Source organism: Micromys minutus, assembly GCF_963924665.1.
Source record: "Micromys minutus genome assembly, chromosome: 23".
NCBI classification, from domain to species: domain Eukaryota; kingdom Metazoa; phylum Chordata; class Mammalia; order Rodentia; family Muridae; genus Micromys; species Micromys minutus.
Window position 1 is genome coordinate 28,871,006 of NC_137958.1, and position 18,166 is coordinate 28,889,171.

General features: G+C 42.0%; 1 protein-coding gene across 7 annotated transcripts in view; it reads right to left on the bottom strand.

Annotated features, from left to right (window-relative positions):
* AKAP9 (A-kinase anchoring protein 9) overlaps positions 1–18,166 on the bottom strand; it is a 137,072-nt gene that overhangs the window by 32,101 nt on the left and 86,805 nt on the right. For all 7 annotated transcript variants that reach the window (XM_080936102.1, XM_080936101.1, XM_080936100.1 and 4 more), the window contains 8 exons: positions 17,877–17,915; positions 16,170–16,402; positions 14,932–15,051; positions 11,077–11,253; positions 10,423–10,527; positions 4,559–4,711; positions 3,621–3,800; positions 1,616–2,659 (listed from right to left, as the gene is read on the bottom strand). In XM_080936102.1, coding sequence (XP_080792228.1) covers positions 1,616–2,659; positions 3,621–3,800; positions 4,559–4,711; positions 10,423–10,527; positions 11,077–11,253; positions 14,932–15,051; positions 16,170–16,402; positions 17,877–17,915 — 2,051 coding nt within the window. The remainder of the gene's footprint in view (positions 1–1,615; positions 2,660–3,620; positions 3,801–4,558; positions 4,712–10,422; positions 10,528–11,076; positions 11,254–14,931; positions 15,052–16,169; positions 16,403–17,876; positions 17,916–18,166) is intronic.

The window sequence follows — 18,166 nt, forward strand, 5'->3', positions numbered from 1 at the left end:
TATCAGACGTGACGAAGATATTCCTTACTTGTCATAGACAGGGAGTCTTACTACCATTTAAATTTTTATTACCCACAGTAAAGTAGTCCAAGTCTTGGTGGAAAAATCTTGTTATTGAAATTATAACCCTTTGCAATGTACACGAAAAGTCTTTGTATTATCTTCTGTACAATAAGAAACAACCATGGTTTCTGATTGTTACCTAAGAAGACCTCCAGATCTCTAACACTCTCTCACTTTCTCTCATTGTTCTCTCATGAACAGTATGCAACCTGTAAGAGCTAATGACCTTTGTCCACATTAAATCAACATATTATTAATGTGAAACTTTTCACTTCTTAAAAGGCAGAATGTCAGAGCATATGTATTAGGAAGAAATTAAGGAAGAAAAGCCCACAGAAGTCCTGGTGAACAGAGCTTAAATTAATATTTTTATATTTCTTGTTTCAATAAATGACTTTACTAATGGAATATATTTCATATTTGAAGACTACAGAATATAGTTTGCACTTGTACTCTGGTAATACAAATTACACAGTGTTAATTTTAACTGTGTCTATAGCTTTTTGCCCTAGTTTAAGGGAGCTGCATTTAATATAGTATATGAGCAAATTAAAAGCTTACCACAGCCAAGTCTAACAGCAAAGTCTCATGAGGCCAATTATGAGCAGCTGTGTTTCAGAAAACTAGACCATCAACCAATCAAGTCATCCCCAAAGCCTTAGCCATAATCATTCAAGGTAGCACTGTACTTCATTTGGGAGTTCTGTCTGTATATAACCCTGTGTATGTCTCTGAATCTCTCAGTGCTAAACAATCAATTCATGAGCCATATTTCACAACACAAATCCAAGGTCAAATAGAGGAGCAGGGATTGAAGAAAAGATCATTCAGAGACTGCCTCATCTGGGGATCCACCCCATATGCAGCCACCAAACCCAAGCACTATTGCTGATGCCAAGTAGTGCTTATTGGCAGGAATCGGATATGGATGCCTCCTCAGAGGCTCTGCCAGAGTCATACAGATACAGTTGAGGGTGTTTGCAGCTAACCATCGGATTGAACTCGGGAACCCCAATGAAAGAGCTAGAGAAAGGACTGAAGGAGCTGAAAGGTTTGGCAACCTCATGGGAAGAACATTATTAACCAAACAAACCCTCCAGAACTCCCATGGACTAAAACACCAATCACTGAGCACACATGGAGAGACCCATGGCTACAGTTGCATATGTAACAGAGGATGGCAGTGTCTGGCATTAATGGAAGAGGCCTTTGGTTCAGTGAAGACTAGCTTTCCCAGTGTAGGGAAATGCCAAGGCACTGAGGTGGAGAGGGTAACTGGGAAAGGGAGCACCTTCATGGAAGTAAGTGGAGGGGGAGTGGGGATGGGAATGGAGGGTGGTGGAAAGAGGATAACATTTGAAATGTAAATACAGAGAATATCCAATAAAAAAAGTAATGCCCATCCTTCAGAAGCAGTATATTTTCATAAATTCTTATTATGTAGAAGTTGTTTGATATAAACCAAACTCCAGATTTATCTGTAAACCATCACTGAACAAAGGAATTACCTAGAGCATTTGAGTGAAAACAAAGCATCATACTGAAAACTAACCTCCCCATCCCTAGGGCTTTGTTTTCCTTCCTCTTCCAGCCTTTTCTTGGCCTCCTCTACCAGCTTCTGTAGCGCCACAACTTTTTCTGTCTCTGAAGCATTTTTCTCTGCAATTTCCACATGTTTTTCTGACAGTGTACCACTGTGCACTTCAGCCACATGGCTCACCAACTCTGCTGGTCTCAAGGCCAATGTGGGGTCATGTGTCTCCATGTTTTCTGTCAGACAGTTTACATTCTGTGTGTCTGTCCTTCCGGGTGCTGATGAACCAGTTTGCTTTCCTTGGTAGAACTGTGCACACTCCTGAGCTGCCTCCATCTGGACCTGACTGACCAATGCAGCAGCAAACTCCTCAAGGATTTTCTGCAGGGCTGTGATCTTCTTCTGAAGCACTTCTATTTCAGGCTGCTCTTGCTCTTGTATGGTTTCTATTTCTTTATGACACTGGGTAAGCTCAAAGTCCTTGGTGCTAACCGACCTCTCCAGTGGTAGTGACTTTATTTCTAGTATTCTAGAAGCGTGAATGCTTTCTTGAAGACACATAAGGGGGGTCTGGTTTTCTAGAGGCTTGGAAGCATCCTGGGCAGGGGCATCCTCTGGCCGCAGTCTGTCATTGCCGAGCTCCTGCACAGTCATGTGGACACTTCCCTTAGGGGCACTGGGAAGTTCTTTATTGCTGGCACACTCTTTATTCAAGCTGCACAGTGCCTGCGTTATCTGATCCATTTTGAAATTGATTTCTTTAAGTACACTTTTCATGTATGCCATTTCCTGGTTGGTGGTTTCTACTTGTTGTTCTAAACCCAGCTTTTCAACAATCACTTCGTCCAGCTGGTGTTTAAAGCTCTCCTCATCTTCTGGGAGGGTCCCGGCATCCACTGTCTTCTGCTCAATGCTGACCAACTCCTGCTGCAATTTTTCAATCACACCATTGAGCTGCTCTATTTCTTCCTCTCTCTGTTTCTTCATATGTTCCTGATCACTCATCAAACGCTCAATCTGGGCTTCTAAATCTTGTATCTGTTCCTTTTGTTCTTCAATGACCTATCATTTAATGAAAACGGGATATAAATAAAATAAATGTATATTTATATTTTGGAAATTCTACTTTCAGAAATGACCTTATAGAAATGAGTATGTCCAAACCAACACTGTCTCTGACACAGGAATGTTCTTCTGCAGAGAGACCAGCAAGATACCTCTTCTCATTCAGAACTTCATTCTGGGAGTTTTGCTAAACTTGAGCTCAAACTTGAGCAGTTCATTTCCCATTACGGAAATGGTACCAGTACATCCCCTGGAACAGAATATAGTGCTAGAAAAGGACACACAACAGATGACTCTCAGAGGGAAAGCCCAACACACTGAACAGCGTGGACTTGTACTCAGTGAGCAAGTGCCTTCAGCAGCTGAGCCATCTCACTGACCATGATGTTTGTTTTTCAATTCTGATGGGAACGGGCAGATTAGAAGGCTCATTCCATAAGCATGAGAAACTGAGTTCAGATCCCAGCATATATAGAAACAGCTGGGCAGGGCTCTGTGCGCCTGTAAGCCAGCGCTGAGAACTGGCAGTCAACCCGACGGAAGGGAGAAAGCCAGGCAACGAGGCAGAAAGCAGCAACAGAACACACCTGATGCCCTGCTCTGGCCCCCGTGCACACAGGCATGGAGACCCGTGTTTGCACACTCGGGTGCATGCACCCTACTCCCAGGGAATTCAACAGGAAACTGAATAGCATCACTATTTTGTGTTTTAAATTTTAGTTGCAGCTTCTGAGGTAGCTCGGTGGTTCAGGATGCTGCCTGTCAAAGCTGGGAACTGAGCTTCATTTCTGGGCCTCACATGGCTTAAGGAGAAATTATTCCCACAAGCTGTTCACTGACCTCCAAAACGTTGCAGAGTGAGTGAAAACCCACTCCCTTCCCCAAAACAGCTGAGTGTAGTAAAAATGGAAAACCTGTAACTCATTCATTTTGACAAACAAATTTAAAGTGGCCACACCTTGTTATCTGTTGTGAGTTTAAGTTGCTGCTGGAGTTTTATAAACTGCTCATTTAACCGGTCAATTTCAATCTCCTTTTCTTGTATTAGCTGTGCAAATTTGCCAAACAGCATGGGCTGGTCCTGAGTAGACACAGAATCAGAATCCTTCATGGCAAACCCAAGTTTTTCTATTTCATCCTAGAAACAAAAATAATTATCATGATTGTCTGATCATACATGTTGTTTCAAAACATTCCTTAAACTAAGTCTTATAGAAGAGATGGCATGCATATAATAAATTAAATTAAGATATTGTATTTCACTATTTAAAATATTTTGATAAATGATCTCAAATATTCTTCATTTATGATGAACTCAAGTGTATAGGTTGAGCAGCAAATAGCTCCCATGCAAATTCATTTGCCTACTAATGTTGGTGGCAAACACGTTGGGTGTTGGTCTTGTGCTACATGTACAAATGCTGAAGTGTGAGCCCCAAGATCTGGATGCTGTGAATTTCCATGTACACTACTACCCTTTGTTGTACAAACCTTGCTTCCAATTTAATTCCTGACTGGCCAATAAATGGCTGGGCTTATGACTGGGCAAAAAGGATAGGAAGGTGGGTCTGAGAGTGAAGGAGGGAATCTCGAGAAGAGCGTGAGGAGAGAGAGGGTGAAGACAGAGGGAGGAGGGCACCATTACACAGGATGGAGCAGAAGCATGTGCACAAGAGAGAGGCGCACTGAGGACAGACTGATGAAGCAGAAACAGCCCTGACGATACTCAACCAGCAAGTCTCAAGGGCAGTATGGCTGAGGGCTGAGAACAGAGGACTGCAGCTTGTACATGAAATACTGGGTTTTGGGGTCTTTTCTAGGGCTAGCTGAGATAATTCACCCACACTCACAAAATACAAAGTATTAAAATATAAATTATTTCTCTAAGCTAATTACCTTAAACAATCTGTTTTCTTGCTGGAGCTCTTGCAGGCGGGTGGTAGACTCCTTTTTCTGAATTTCCAGCTGCATGAGAAGCTCCTGAACCTCTTCATTCTTATTTTCCAGTTCTTCCCGAAACTGCTCTAATTGTTCTTCTAGGTTGGTGATCTTTAAAGCCAAAGTTATCCGAGGGAGAACGAAAAACAAAACAAAACAAAACCCATTTCATACACATGTTGCTGTCAAATAGAAATGAGTTCAATTTATTTTTAAAGGATATGTATTGCCATTTATATATGTTTAAACATAAAGGAAAATGCTTTTCTAAGTTATATTTACCCACTTAATTCCTAAACATCCTCAAACTGAATTTTTCTGTTTTCTGGTTTTGTTTTTTAAAGATAGCGTTTCTCTACGTAGCCCTGGCTGTCTTGGAACTTGCTATGTTTCAGGCTAGTCTGCCTCTGCCTCCTTCAGTGTTAGAAATCAAGACATATGTCACCATACCTGGCTTCAAACTACAGAAAAGACTTATTTTTATTATTTTGATTATATATGTATGGGTTGAATACAGATGGTAATAACCATTTAATCAACTACTTCACACTTGCTTAATAGATGTTCAGTGAATGGGTTGCAAATGCCTGTTTAAATATCAAAACGGCTACAATACAGGCACCTGAAGAGGCAGGAGTAGCACTGGAGGTGCTGTGTTGTTACTGCCTTACAGTCTGTGGGGTAATAGGTTGTTTATGCGTGCCGTCACAGAACTAGAGTCCCAGTTCCGACAAGCATGGTTTTGAAGTCAGCCATACAAGTCTGATAAAAATAGTTTAATACTGGCAATACCAGCCAGATGTGAGGCTGGGATGTGAGGCAGCTCAGACGACCACATATGAGGGCTTGAGTTCGATCCCCAGCTAAGTGTGGTGGCGTGAGCTTGGAATCACAGCACTGAGAAGTGGAGACAGGGCTATCCCTGGGGCTTGTTGAGACCAGTCTAGTGTACCTGTTGAACCCCAGGTCCCAGTGAGCCACAGGTCTCAAAATACATGGAATGACACTGGAGTGGCTCTCTGGCCTTCATATGAGTCCCCTCTATGTGCAGAGTCACATACCATCACACACACACACACACACACACACACACACACAGACTGTTCTACAATCCATTCCAATTATACAGAAGAAAGAAAAGTCACAACAGGAGCAACATGTCCTCAGATCACAGAGTTGGGGTAAAGCCATCTTTGAATTTGAAGGGATGCCTACTGTGGTCTTTTATTCCAAACTACTGTTTACCTTGCTTCTTCTCCTTTCCTCTTTCTTTTAAGATTTATTTAATGTATGTGAGTACACTGTAGCTATCCTCAGACACACCAGAAGAGGGCATCAGATCACATTACAGGTGGTTTTGAGCCACCACTGTAGTTGCTGAGAATTGAACTCAGGACCTCTGGAAGAGCAGTCAAAATTCTTAACCACTGAGCCATCTTTCCAGCCCTATTTACCCGGTTTCTTTTAACTAATGACAAGGATATCTATTTATCTATCTATCTATCTATCTATCTATCTATCTATCTATCTATCTACCATCTGTAACACTGGCATTTAATTCTATAGGTACTTAAATATATTTAGAGACTGCACATATAATGATCAGTTTATTGCTGAGACCACTGATGATGTTGTTTATTAAGGGCATATACTAGTATGGACGCATATGCGTGTCTTCCACAACTACTCCAATCTTCTACAGCTACTTTTAGAACAAGGTATTATAAAAGACACACACATAGCTATTTCACTTCAAAATTGCAGCCTACATTACATGACATGCCCATTCTTTTGATGTGTCATTTTACAGACAAAATCTTAGCTCTATGATCTAAAGCCTTGCTACTCAGTGTGAGCTGGGGAACAGCAAATTAGCCATACTTGGCTGTGCACTGGATGCATGTCCTACATGGATGTGCGGATGTTCGCACTGCAGAGGCCTTCATCAGGTCCCTGGTGACTCAAATCCACAGGAGAGCCCAGAAGCAATGCTCTATTGTACCAATGTCACCCTACAGCCTTTATGTTTGTCAACAACTCATCTGCTAAAGACATCCCTAAGGTTTGTCAGTATTGCATCACAACGGTGTTAAAATCAGTGAAATACGTGAAAAATTCTGGCTCTGATAAGTGTTAAGTTCTCTTAAGGTTCAGTTTACACACAGGTGAGATGAAGACCCCAAGGGGACAGTATTTAAACTACTCCTCAGCAGTTGCTAGCACTTGGCCTAGAACAAAGTTAACTATTATTTACTATCATTGCTATAAGCACGGTAGCAATACAAAACAAGATATGAAATTTATTTAAGGCACCTTTTTTCTGAATCACCACAACAAAAACCCACAAAGTTTTTTTTTTTTCCTCTCCTTCTCCGTACTCAAGACAGGGTCTCAATTCCCCGTCCAGGCTGCCCTGGAACTCAGTATGTAAACCAAGATGGCCTCAAATTCAGAGAGTCACTTCCTTCTGCCTCTCACGTGCCAGGAAGAAAGGCATCGAGTCCACTATGCCCAACTAGAAACCTCATTTCTATACAAATAATTCCCTTACTTTTGAAAAACGTTCTTGAAACTTTAAAAACTTTCTTTCTATTCATCTTGCATTTCAAAGTCTCACTGCCTTTTAAAGATGTTTCTATCCAAACTTAGGCTGAAAGTGAATCCATTAAAAATCTGATACATGTTTGATACACCTTACATTTTTATCAGTTATCTGAAAATGTGCCTCGTTTTCAGAGCAAATGCTTACAGGTTTCTGTTGTTTTGGTTTCTATAGCTCATGCTCTGATGCTGTCACGCAGGTGAGTAGCCGTGCAGTACACACCGGCCAGTGTCAGTCAACAGTTCCTGAGTTCGTTCACTGCCCGCCCCCTATGCCTCCTCTGTAAAGAAACAAGATGGCTGACATAGCTCTGTTTTCTAGTCCCAAACGACAACTGCTTCTGGGTGGGAAATAGACGTCTATTAAATACTCAATTCAGGAAACTAAGGTAGTAGAACAAAGATTGTACATGTTAAAAGGACTAAAAACAGGTGGTGTATGCCTGTAGTTCCAGCTACTGGGGCAGCAGATTATAAATAGTCCTCTAATCTGTACAGTTTGCTCAGCCTAGGCAACACAGTGAGTCAGCATCTAAAAACTGAAGACAAGCTGTCTTAGTTAGAGTTTTATTGCTGTAAACAGCCACCATAACCAAGGCAACCCTATAAGGACAATTCATTGGGGCTGGCTTACAGGTTCAGAGGTTCACTGCATTATCATGGCAGGAGCACAGCAGTATCCAGGCAAGCACAGTGCAGAAGGAGCTGAGAGTTCTACATCTCCATCTAAAGGCTGCTAGCAGAATACTGGCTTCCAGGCAGCTAGGAGGAGGGTTTTAAAACCCATACCTACAGTGACACACCTATTCCAACAGGGCCACACTTTCTGATAGTGCCACTCCCTGACTGAGTACATATAAACCATGACATAAGGGAAGCTGGGGAAATGGCTTGGTGGGTAAATGCTTGCTGTGAAAGCAGGAAGACTGGAGTTCACACCCCCTCAGTCACGCTTTAAAGCCAGGAGGACATGACAGCAGCTACTACTCGGGAGGTAAACATGGGCTCTCAACCAACTGGCTAGTTCATGGAGAGAGCCTGTCTCAGTAAAAAAAAGCAGGGAATGATCATGAACATTTGATATCAACCTCTGGCTTCCAATACTGACATGCACTCACACAGGTGTGAATATGCACGCATATCACATGTACACACACAAACAAAATCTAAAGATATACAGTGTCAGTGAAGAGTTTTCAGATGAGCTAGCTTTGATCTAGCACTGTGAAAAAGAAAACAAAGCTAGAGATGCCTCCGCAATTAAGAGCGCTGGAACTCGTCCAGAGGACTCGGGTTCGATTCGCAGCACCCACATGGTGGCTGTGAACCACCAGGAACTCCAGTTCCAATTCCCTCTGGCCTCCCTGGGAAGCCGGCAACGTGGTGCAACAGACAGAGATGAAGGAAAAGGTCACCATACACAGAGCCTAAGTAAAAGTAATAAAAATCAGACAAAAGGGGGTGAGGTGGAGGAGAGGCAGGCTTTCAGATCTGCTTAAAGGTTCCTACTTTAGGGAAATGATTTCTTCACTTAGTTTTCTGTGGTGCCAGTATCCAAACCAGGCTCAGACTAATATTCTACCACTGAGCAACTTCACTTCCCTTTCCACTTAAGGCAAGATAATCTTTCCACATCAATTCTTAAAAATAAACATGAGTGGTTACGCATAAAAGGCAAGCTCTTTGTGTTCGTCAAATACCAAAACCAAAATAAACAAGAACTTTCCAGATAAATGTCTGTCAGCATTAGGTGCCAGGAAGAACATCTGTCTTGTCTTAAAAAGCATCATTCCAACTACAGTCATTTGTATAGGTGCTTGTTTCTATGAGTTCTCTGACCACTGATTTAATGGCCGCTGGTATCTAAATACTGTCTATATCTTTTATAGCTTGTATTGTCACCTCATATTATGTAAATCCAACAAATATCTGTTGAAATATACTTAATGTCCTGAAAAATTGTATGAAGACAATGTAGTGTGAACAATTTCAGGGCTAGAGAATGGCTCACTGTATAAAGCTCTTGGCACACAGGATGAGATCCACTTGAGTCCATGTAAGGAAGATAGCTGTAGCAGTGCATTCTGGGAATCCTAGCTCGGGATGGGCAGAAATGGGTGGCTCTCTGGGGCTCACTGACCAGCAGTCTAGCCTAACTGGTGAGTGCTAGACTGGAGAGAGGCTCAGTTTCAAAAGCACAGAGGCAGAAGCAGGGGTGGGGGATCTGTGGTTAGGAGTACATACAGCTCTTAGAGAGGACCCTTGTTTGGTTCCCAGTACTCATGTTAGGTGACCCAGAATGGCGTCACTCCAGTTCCAGGGGCACCCTCTTCAGGACTCTGGTGGGTGGATCCCGATACACTCACAGGAACATATTCACATACTATCAGTTAATCTTTGAAGAAATAAATCTTTGAGATGGACAAGTATGGAAAAACGACCCGGGGACCGACCTGTACCTATGCACAGGTACATGAGGGCATGACCTCCTAAATACTCTAAAAGTCATTTCCACAGCATCAGCATGTATTTAATGAAATAAAAAAAGGCTTAAATACATTACAAACGAAGTAGGAAGTTGAATTCACTTTTGTAATTACTCTGAATTTTTTATTTTAAAATAGGACCTTGCTATGTTGTTCAATCAGCCTGAACTAGCCCCAATCCCTCCACCAACCTAACCCTCTGGGGCAATTAGGGTGCACCCCTAATCCCAGCTGTATGGAATACTTTTCAGGTAAGAAGGACAGAAAAGCAGGAGAGCCGTAATATTTCTGTCGTTCCTGTAGTATATGTAGTGCTGAGGAATCCTAGTGCCTGCCCGAGCTAGGCGAGTGCGCAGTAATGAGCTACAGACTCAGTCGCAGTCACTCTAGTCCACTGTTCAATAACGTCCACTAAGGAAATCAATATGCAGTCACCACAGGGAAATGTTTTAAGAAAGCAACAGCAGCAGCCAGCAGACACTTGGCAGAGGAGCAGTGACCGAGATGTGCAAGCTGACCGTGGTCCCTCCACCAACTCCGGCTCAACTCGCCATCTCGTCACCTGGCACTGACCTTCACCAGCTTGTCTGTTCAGGTTTTGACCTTCAAGGTCAATCCTCAAGGAACTGGGAAGCACTTTACACCTCGCTTTCAGACAGTGCCTTTCGATTCAAATGGTACTTTCTAGGGGACTGATTTTAGACTGTATTTGTGATTGAAGAAGAAACTTCTTACCTCTTTCTGTTTTCTATCTGTAGCATCCCTCTCAGCCTGCAACTGAACTTCTAGAGATAATTCTGGATCCGCTTCTATAGCTCCGGACCTTTTCTGGTCCTCCACCTGAAGATACATAAGAACGTTTTACAACCTCAGACATCATACCCTGATAGTTCATTGTAGTATTTTTATTTAGCAGTAATTCTATTTCTCCAATTTATAATGGAAAGCTCTACTTTTAGAATATTGGTCAACTTACAGGTACTCATTCTTGCATGCATTTTTCATATACCAAACACACACTGCTGACATTTAAAACTCGATTCTGAGGTAAAACAAGAAGTCTTTCCGGTCTGCCTGCTTCCAAGCTCCCTCCCTCTGCTCATCTTCTAAGACTCTGGTTTTCTGGAGAATAATGGTGACGGGCTTCACTGCGCCTAATCTGGAGTCAGGCAAGTGTCTGAAAGCTCATGGCCATTAAAACTGTAAAGAACTCTTCTGGCCTAACTAATCTCCCTGTGTCAGAAATGGGATGCAAACAACATCTGAGTAAAACTAACACAAGTAGTAATGAAGACACACTATGTTCTCATTTGGACAGGGAACATAGCGATCTGTCATTAAGCGGCTGTCACTAGAGCAGGTCAGGGCCGAGGTCCCTGGGCCTCACACCTTGGGGACGGGGTCTGCAGTAGCCAGCAGGGCTTGCTCCAGCTCTCGTATTCGGCACTCCAGCTTCTCAATCTCGTCATTCCTTTCCTGAACATCTCGCTGCAGTTGCTCCTTAGACAGCAGCAGCTCGCTGCACTTGTCTGTCTTCTCTTTCAAGTGATTAGTTAACTGTTCAACCTGAAAATATGATGAAAAACAGAGTGTTCATAGTTATGAAACATACTTATATCTTAAAAACTGCTTTCTGGGGCTTGAAAGTGTATCTCAGCGAATCAGTGCTGCCTTCCTCAGAACCCAGGTATACCCCACTAAAATCAGGTGTTTTCAAACATGCTAATCTTACTTTACAATGAGGATAGCAATGGTCATCTCTAGCAAAATCGGCACAGTGCACACTGATAAAACTGGGAGTACTAGTTAAAGAGGAATACTACTGCTTTCACAAAACTGACATTTTCTTATTCATTTTACATCCGGCTCACTGACCTCCTCCCCCATCCCCAGAGGGTTTTTTTCTTTTAAAGAGCATCGTGGATTTCGCCCTGGCAGAAAGAGGGAAAGTGCATTTGAATGACATCAAGTATCTTTAGGTGAGGAGCAATGGGCGTTAAGTCCGCCATGGGTTTAGAGTTGGTAAGAGGCATCTGGCAAAGATTTAGCCGATGCGTCCTGCAAGCCAGGAAGGATGAGGAGAGGACTACGAAGGGATCTGAACTCCTCTAAGTGCCATTAGTCTTGACTCCTACGCTGCACAAAATAAACAGTAAATCTGTTCTAAGATTTATCTTCCAGGACTGATATGCATCCCCCAAGGCTTGTGTAGCAGCAATGGAGGAATACAGGAAGGATTAACAAGATGGCTTATGGACATACTTATCAAGAAGAAATGTGTAAAAATATTATAATTTTAAGAAATATAAGAATACTAAATTTAGTGAGACACTTTGAAGAAATTACCAAAATGAAAAATATTGCGCTCAGCACATTAAAAAACTGCAGGTGTAATCTAACTATAGGTTCTTAGATGACAGTCATAAAGCCACTGAGGTGCTGGAGAAGGCCCAGCAGTTAAGAGTATTTTCCAGAGGACATGGGTTCAATTCCCAGCACCCACATGGAGACTGACAGCCATCTGTAACTCCACTTTCAGATCTGATGCCCTCACACAGACCTACATGCAGGAAAAACACCAAAACACACAGTGAGTGAGTGAGTGAGTGAGTGAGTGAATGTGTTAGTGAGGGTGAGTGAGTGAGTGAGTGAATGTGTGTGAGTATGTGAGTGTGTGAGTATGTGTGTGAGTATGTGAGTGAGTGTGTGAGTGAGTGTGTAAGTGAGTGAGTGTGTAAGTGAGTAAGTGTGTGAGTGAGTGAGTGAATATGTTAGTGAGTGAGTGAATATGTTAGTGAGTGTGTGAGTGAGTGTGTAAGTGAGTAAGTGTATAAGTGAGTGAGTAAGTGTGTAAGTGAGTGAGTGAGTGTGTAAATGAGTGAGTGTGTAAGTTAAGTGTGTGAGTGAGTGAGTATGTTAGTGAGTGAGTGTGTGAGTGCATGAGTGAGTGAGTGAGTAAGTGAATGTGTTAGTGAGTGTGTGAGTATGTGAATGTGTATGTGAGTGAATGTGTAAGTGAGTGTGTAAGTGAGTGAGTGTGTAAGTGAGTGTGTGAGTGAATGAATATGTTAGTGAGTGTGTGAGTGAGTGTGTGAGTAAGTGTATAAGTGAGTGAGTAAGTAAGTATGTAAGTGAGTGAGTGTGTTAGTGAGTGTGTAAGTGAGTGAGTGTGTGAGTGAGTATGTTAGTGAGTGTGTGAGTGAGTGTGTGAGTGAGTGTGTAAGTGAGTAAGTAAGTGTGTAAGTGAGTGAGTGAGTGAATATGTTAGTGAGTGTGTGCGTGTGTGAGTGAGTGAGTGAGTGAGTGTGTGTGTGAGTGAGTGAGTGCGTGAGTAACTGAGTAAGTGTGTGAGTGAGTGAGTGAGTGAGTGAATGTGTTAGTGAGTGCGTGAGTTTGTGAGTGAGTAACTGAGTAAGTGTGTGAGTGAGTGTGTAAGTGAGTAAGTAAGTGTGTGAGTGAGCAGAGGGACTGGAGCCCCTGGAGCAGACTCAGAAGAGAATGAAGTGCTGAAGCCTGGATGTCGGTGGCTGCTTTTTTTTCCTTTTTTGCATAAAGGTTGTACAGTATGTTGGAGATAAACAGATTCAGATTCATTGTCTTAAAAAAGTTTTACAGTGTTTGACAGAAAAGAACACTTCATGTTTCTACCACTATATTCCCAACACAAATGATAAATGGATGGTGGCACCTCCTGTACACACATTAAAGCACACCCATGAACATATTATGTGTTTGTGATAGTTCAAAATTTAAAAACGTTTTTTACAAAACCAAATACAGTAGAAGAAATCTATAGATCAACGTTCTTTATGATAATCTGTGCAAACACCTCCTCTCCTTTTTTGAGGAGAAAGGGTGGACAGGAAGGTGGGGAAGGAGAGAGCGGGGACTGAGAGATAGGAAGAGAAGATGCAATCAGATGCTAATGAATAAATTAAATAATCAGTCTAAAATGCATTTGCTAACATTTTGTTAAAATTTTTATTGTATTCATTTATATGTTCGAGTGTGTGCATGTATGCGTGTGTGCCACAGCACACATGTGGAAGTCAGAGAACCAGTTGGAGAAGGGTCTCTACTTCTACTTCCCTGGAAGAGTTTGTTCACCCCGGCAGCAAGTGCCTTTACTCAGTGTGGTGCTTTGAACAAACTTGGCCCTGGGAGTGGCACTATTAGGAGGTGTGGCCTTGCTGGAGGTGGTGAGGCCCTGATGGAGAAGGTTTGTCACTGTGGGTGTGGTCATGGAGAGCTTCCTCCTAGCTGCCTGAGGATGCCAGTCCTCTGTTTGCCTTCAGAACAAGATGGTGTTCTCTCTGCTCCTCCTGCACCATGCCTGCCTGGATGCTGCCATGCTCCTGCCTTGGTGATGATGGACTGAACCTCTGAACCTGTGAGCCAGCCCCAACTAAATGTTATCACTTTATAAGAGTTGCCTTGGTCATGGTGTCTGCTCACAGCAGTAAAGCCCTAAGACCCTCAGTGTCTTCGGGTTACGATTGCTGCAGTGAAATACCAGTACCAGAATCGAATTCAAGGGAAAGTGGTTTATTTTCCTTATGTGTCCACTTCCACAGAGTAGTCTATCATGGAAGAAAGTCAGCACAGGAACTCAAACAGGGCAGGAACATGGAGGCCTGCTTAAGTTGATGCAGAGGCCATGAAGGGTGCTTCTTACTGGCTTGCTGGGCCTACATTCTTATAGAACCTAGAACCACCAGCCCTGGCATGACACCAGCCACAATGGGCCGGGCCTCCCCATCAGTTACTAGTTAAGAAAATGCCCTACAGCTAGATGATGAAGGCATCTTCTCATTTGAGGATCTCCTCCTTTCAGATAACTCTAGCCTGTGTCAATGTGACATAAAATTAGCCAGCACACTGCACTGAGTCATCCTGCTGGTCTGCAAATCCATTAGGAGTGAGATAGAGAAATGAACAAGGAAGTTGATTTAGTTGTGTAATATACAGAGGGAAGTAATTCCAAATTTACCTCCCCACCCCCAATGCAATAGTGGAGTTTGAACACAGCCCTTCAAACATTCCAGGTAAGCACAGTAACTGTATTCCCAAACCAATACAATATGTTTTATGGTTAACAAGTACCTTATACTGAAATAATACTTATTTTTTTTTAAGGTTTAAATACTACAGAAAGAATCTACATTTGAGTTTTTGAAGACGCCTTATGTTACACTCAGGATACAAACTGAGAAAGGAGAAGACAGCATTTGGACGAGTTCTTACCTCTCTGGTCTGCTGCTCGCTCACCGGCTGGAGTCTCGGCACAGCCTTAAGCTGATGCTCCAGCTTCTGTATTTCCTGCTGGAAAACATCTCTCTCGTGCTCTCTATCGATCGCCTGCTCCTAAAGTTTAATGACAATGACAATATCAACATGGGCGATGGGGAGGAGGAGGAGGAGGAGGACTGGGCACGGTGGCACATGCCTCTGATGCTAGTACGTGTGAGGCAAAGGCAAGTGGATTCTATGAGTTTTAATCAGTGAAGTCTACATAGCAAGTCCTATACCGTCCAGGGCTTCGTAGTGAAACCCTGTCTAAAAAAGACAAAAACAAAAACCTGTGAGGCTTACGAAACAGCATAATTTATGTAATATTCATTGTTTCTGTTATTTCTTATATCCCTTTAGACAGAGGCTTAAAAATAATGGGCCAATACACAAACACCCCAAACCAAAAAGGCTTAGAAGGAAAATAAAATTGGGGGGTTTATAATACATTGCCTGTTTGGGTTCTTCACTAGAAATTTGAATATTTAAAAATCATTTGCAGTACCATCTTTTTTGTTTAAATGTTAAATGCAGAATAAGAGAATTTGTGCACAGGACAACTCCACTGCTAATTCAGTCATAGAACAAATGAGCAATACATAAATCAGTCTGTTTAATCCTAGACTTATATCTAAAAAATATAAAATGCCAGTAACAGATTCCCTGGGCAAGGGAAGGTCATAAGCTTCTGAAACCCTAAGGAACTATGTTCCGTGTGAAAAGTAAAATTCAATGCCTTTTTGGAGAGAGCAATGGAAGTGCATCCGCTGTGCCAATCCCTGGGCCGCGAGTCACCTGAGTCCCGCACACAAAGCCGTGCACAGACACATGAGAGCTCCTGGAGCCCTGAACTTAGTGAAAAAACTAGAACGAGCTTAACTTTGAATTTGAAAAACCTAGCTGCTCAGAGTTATTCACAAACTCGGTGTGCTTTTAATTTGTCTTAAATATACAGGCATTCAGCTCAGGGACTCTGAATACTAAACAAACTTTGGTTGTGTTACTGAGCTAAATCCTCAGGCCTAGTGGTGATCCATCCACCCAACCATCTATTTACCCATCTACCTGCCGTGTGTCTGTCCACTCATCCATTCATCTATCCATTCATCCACCCACCTACCCACCCATTCACATCTATCTATCAAACAGAGCAACACACGGTTTCAGACACAGCCCAAGCTGAAGACACTTACATCTAAGAATTTCCTCATTTTCTCTAGCTGCTTCTCCAGTGCCTGGCTTTGCTGCCTCAGATCTGTGAGTTGGGCGTTTTTCTCCTGCTCCAGTTCTATGAACCTACTGACTTGTTCTTCAACATCTATTTCCAGAGCTTTCACTTGCTTCTGAAGGTCTCCGCGGACTTTCTCAGCTTGACACTGTACTTCTAGCTTTTCCTTCATTAGTTTTTCTGTCTCCTGTAGAAATTCTGTTTACAAATGTGACAATTCATTTGGTTAAATTATGATTCATAACGTTATGACAATGAAGTCATTGACTACTCTTTAATGGCTGAGAATTACTTTAAGTAAGTTAATTAAATAAATTAACACAGAAATATCCTGTAGACCAGGCTGACCTCAAACTCACAGAGATACTCTTGCCTCTGCTTCCCGAGTGCTGGGGATATACCTGGATCTCTTAGAAAAGAATGGAGACTGACTTCAGTGACGTATAAAAGCTATACTCTCCTACTAATGTTTACATTAAAATAACTTACGGCTTGTTAATACTTTTTTTTAAAAAAATAAAAGTTAACCAGTGCTTGAAACACAAAAGTAAATATTCTCTTCTAAAAATATCATAGTATCTTACTTCTATACAAGAAAACGAATGACTATTAAAATTACAATGAATTAACAAAAATGAGAATTCCTATTACAAAATGATATTTTTGTAAGAACAACATTGCAAATAAAAAATAATATAGTGAATGCACTTTCATGATTAGGAAAAGGACAAAGTTCCACGAATTTAAAACAAAATGCTAACCACATTTTTAACCACAGGAAAAACTGAGTCCATTCCAAAGCCACAAAGCCACCTTCTTATGCACACAGCATGAATACAGTAAGCAAACACTGTAAATCTTTAACCAGGAAAGGGCAGCAGAGGAGGAGGGTGAGCGCCATCAGGACTTCCGGTTAGTCTTAGGGTTTCTTAATTTATTCACATCGATGTGTTTACTCGTTGTGCATTAAGGGAACAGGTATGGAGGCCGTGTGGTTAGTTCATAGGAGCTGACTGTGAGCAACTGGCGATCAAATGGATCAATACAGGAAAAGAGCAGTGTGTGCGGCACAGGAGGGACTATGTGAGGATCAGCTGTCGTTACTGTAGTGAGAAAGTACAGAACACAAACAGACAAAACAAAACAAACCACCGCAAAACCTTCTACCAACACTGTAGTCAGATCTGGGATCTACAGAAAACATCTTTTCTTCTAAAGTAATAGCATTATTAGATGTTAATACCAACGTCCGCTGCCACAGAGTCCCTTAGGAAACACGGACCCCTTCGTTACCATCATCTCATGAGCTGTTTTGTTTTAAAGGAACACTCGAAAAAATTAGAGACCAGGGAGCTTAAGGAATTCAGAAAACAAAATTAGTGTTTCTTAAAAATGCTTAGAATTCTCTTTGAAAATTCAAAGTGGTTTTGGGCTCTGTGCAAAAACAGATGAAATAAGATGATGGTGACTCTGAACCTCAGTTGTTAACAGCAAATCAAAACCTGTTTTTATTATAAATTAAGCTGTGTTACTGTTGAAGACAAAAACTATGAGTATGAAAGAAACACACAGAGAAACTGCAAAATTAGAAATGTTAGTTGATAACTAAGGATCACCAAATTCTTAGTTGTGAGTCTCCACCCAACAACAGTGCATGCAACTCTGCACACACCTGCTCCAGGTGCTGCATCAGCTGCAGCAGCTATTGGCCCTACGAGAGTAAAGACAAACAGAAGAGAAAACAGGAACATAGTTATGGCTTCTACGTCCTCAAATATGACAACACATATGTGCACACGCTAAAAAGTCGATATCACTGGGAATCACTGATACCCACGGTTCTATATCTCCTGCATATTTTGTATGTATGACATGAAATCTCTTAACCTTAAAAATTCTAGTCCTCAATCTGTGCCAAACTAACATGAGCACCTTCTCAGGGGAGATAATATAGGTCATATT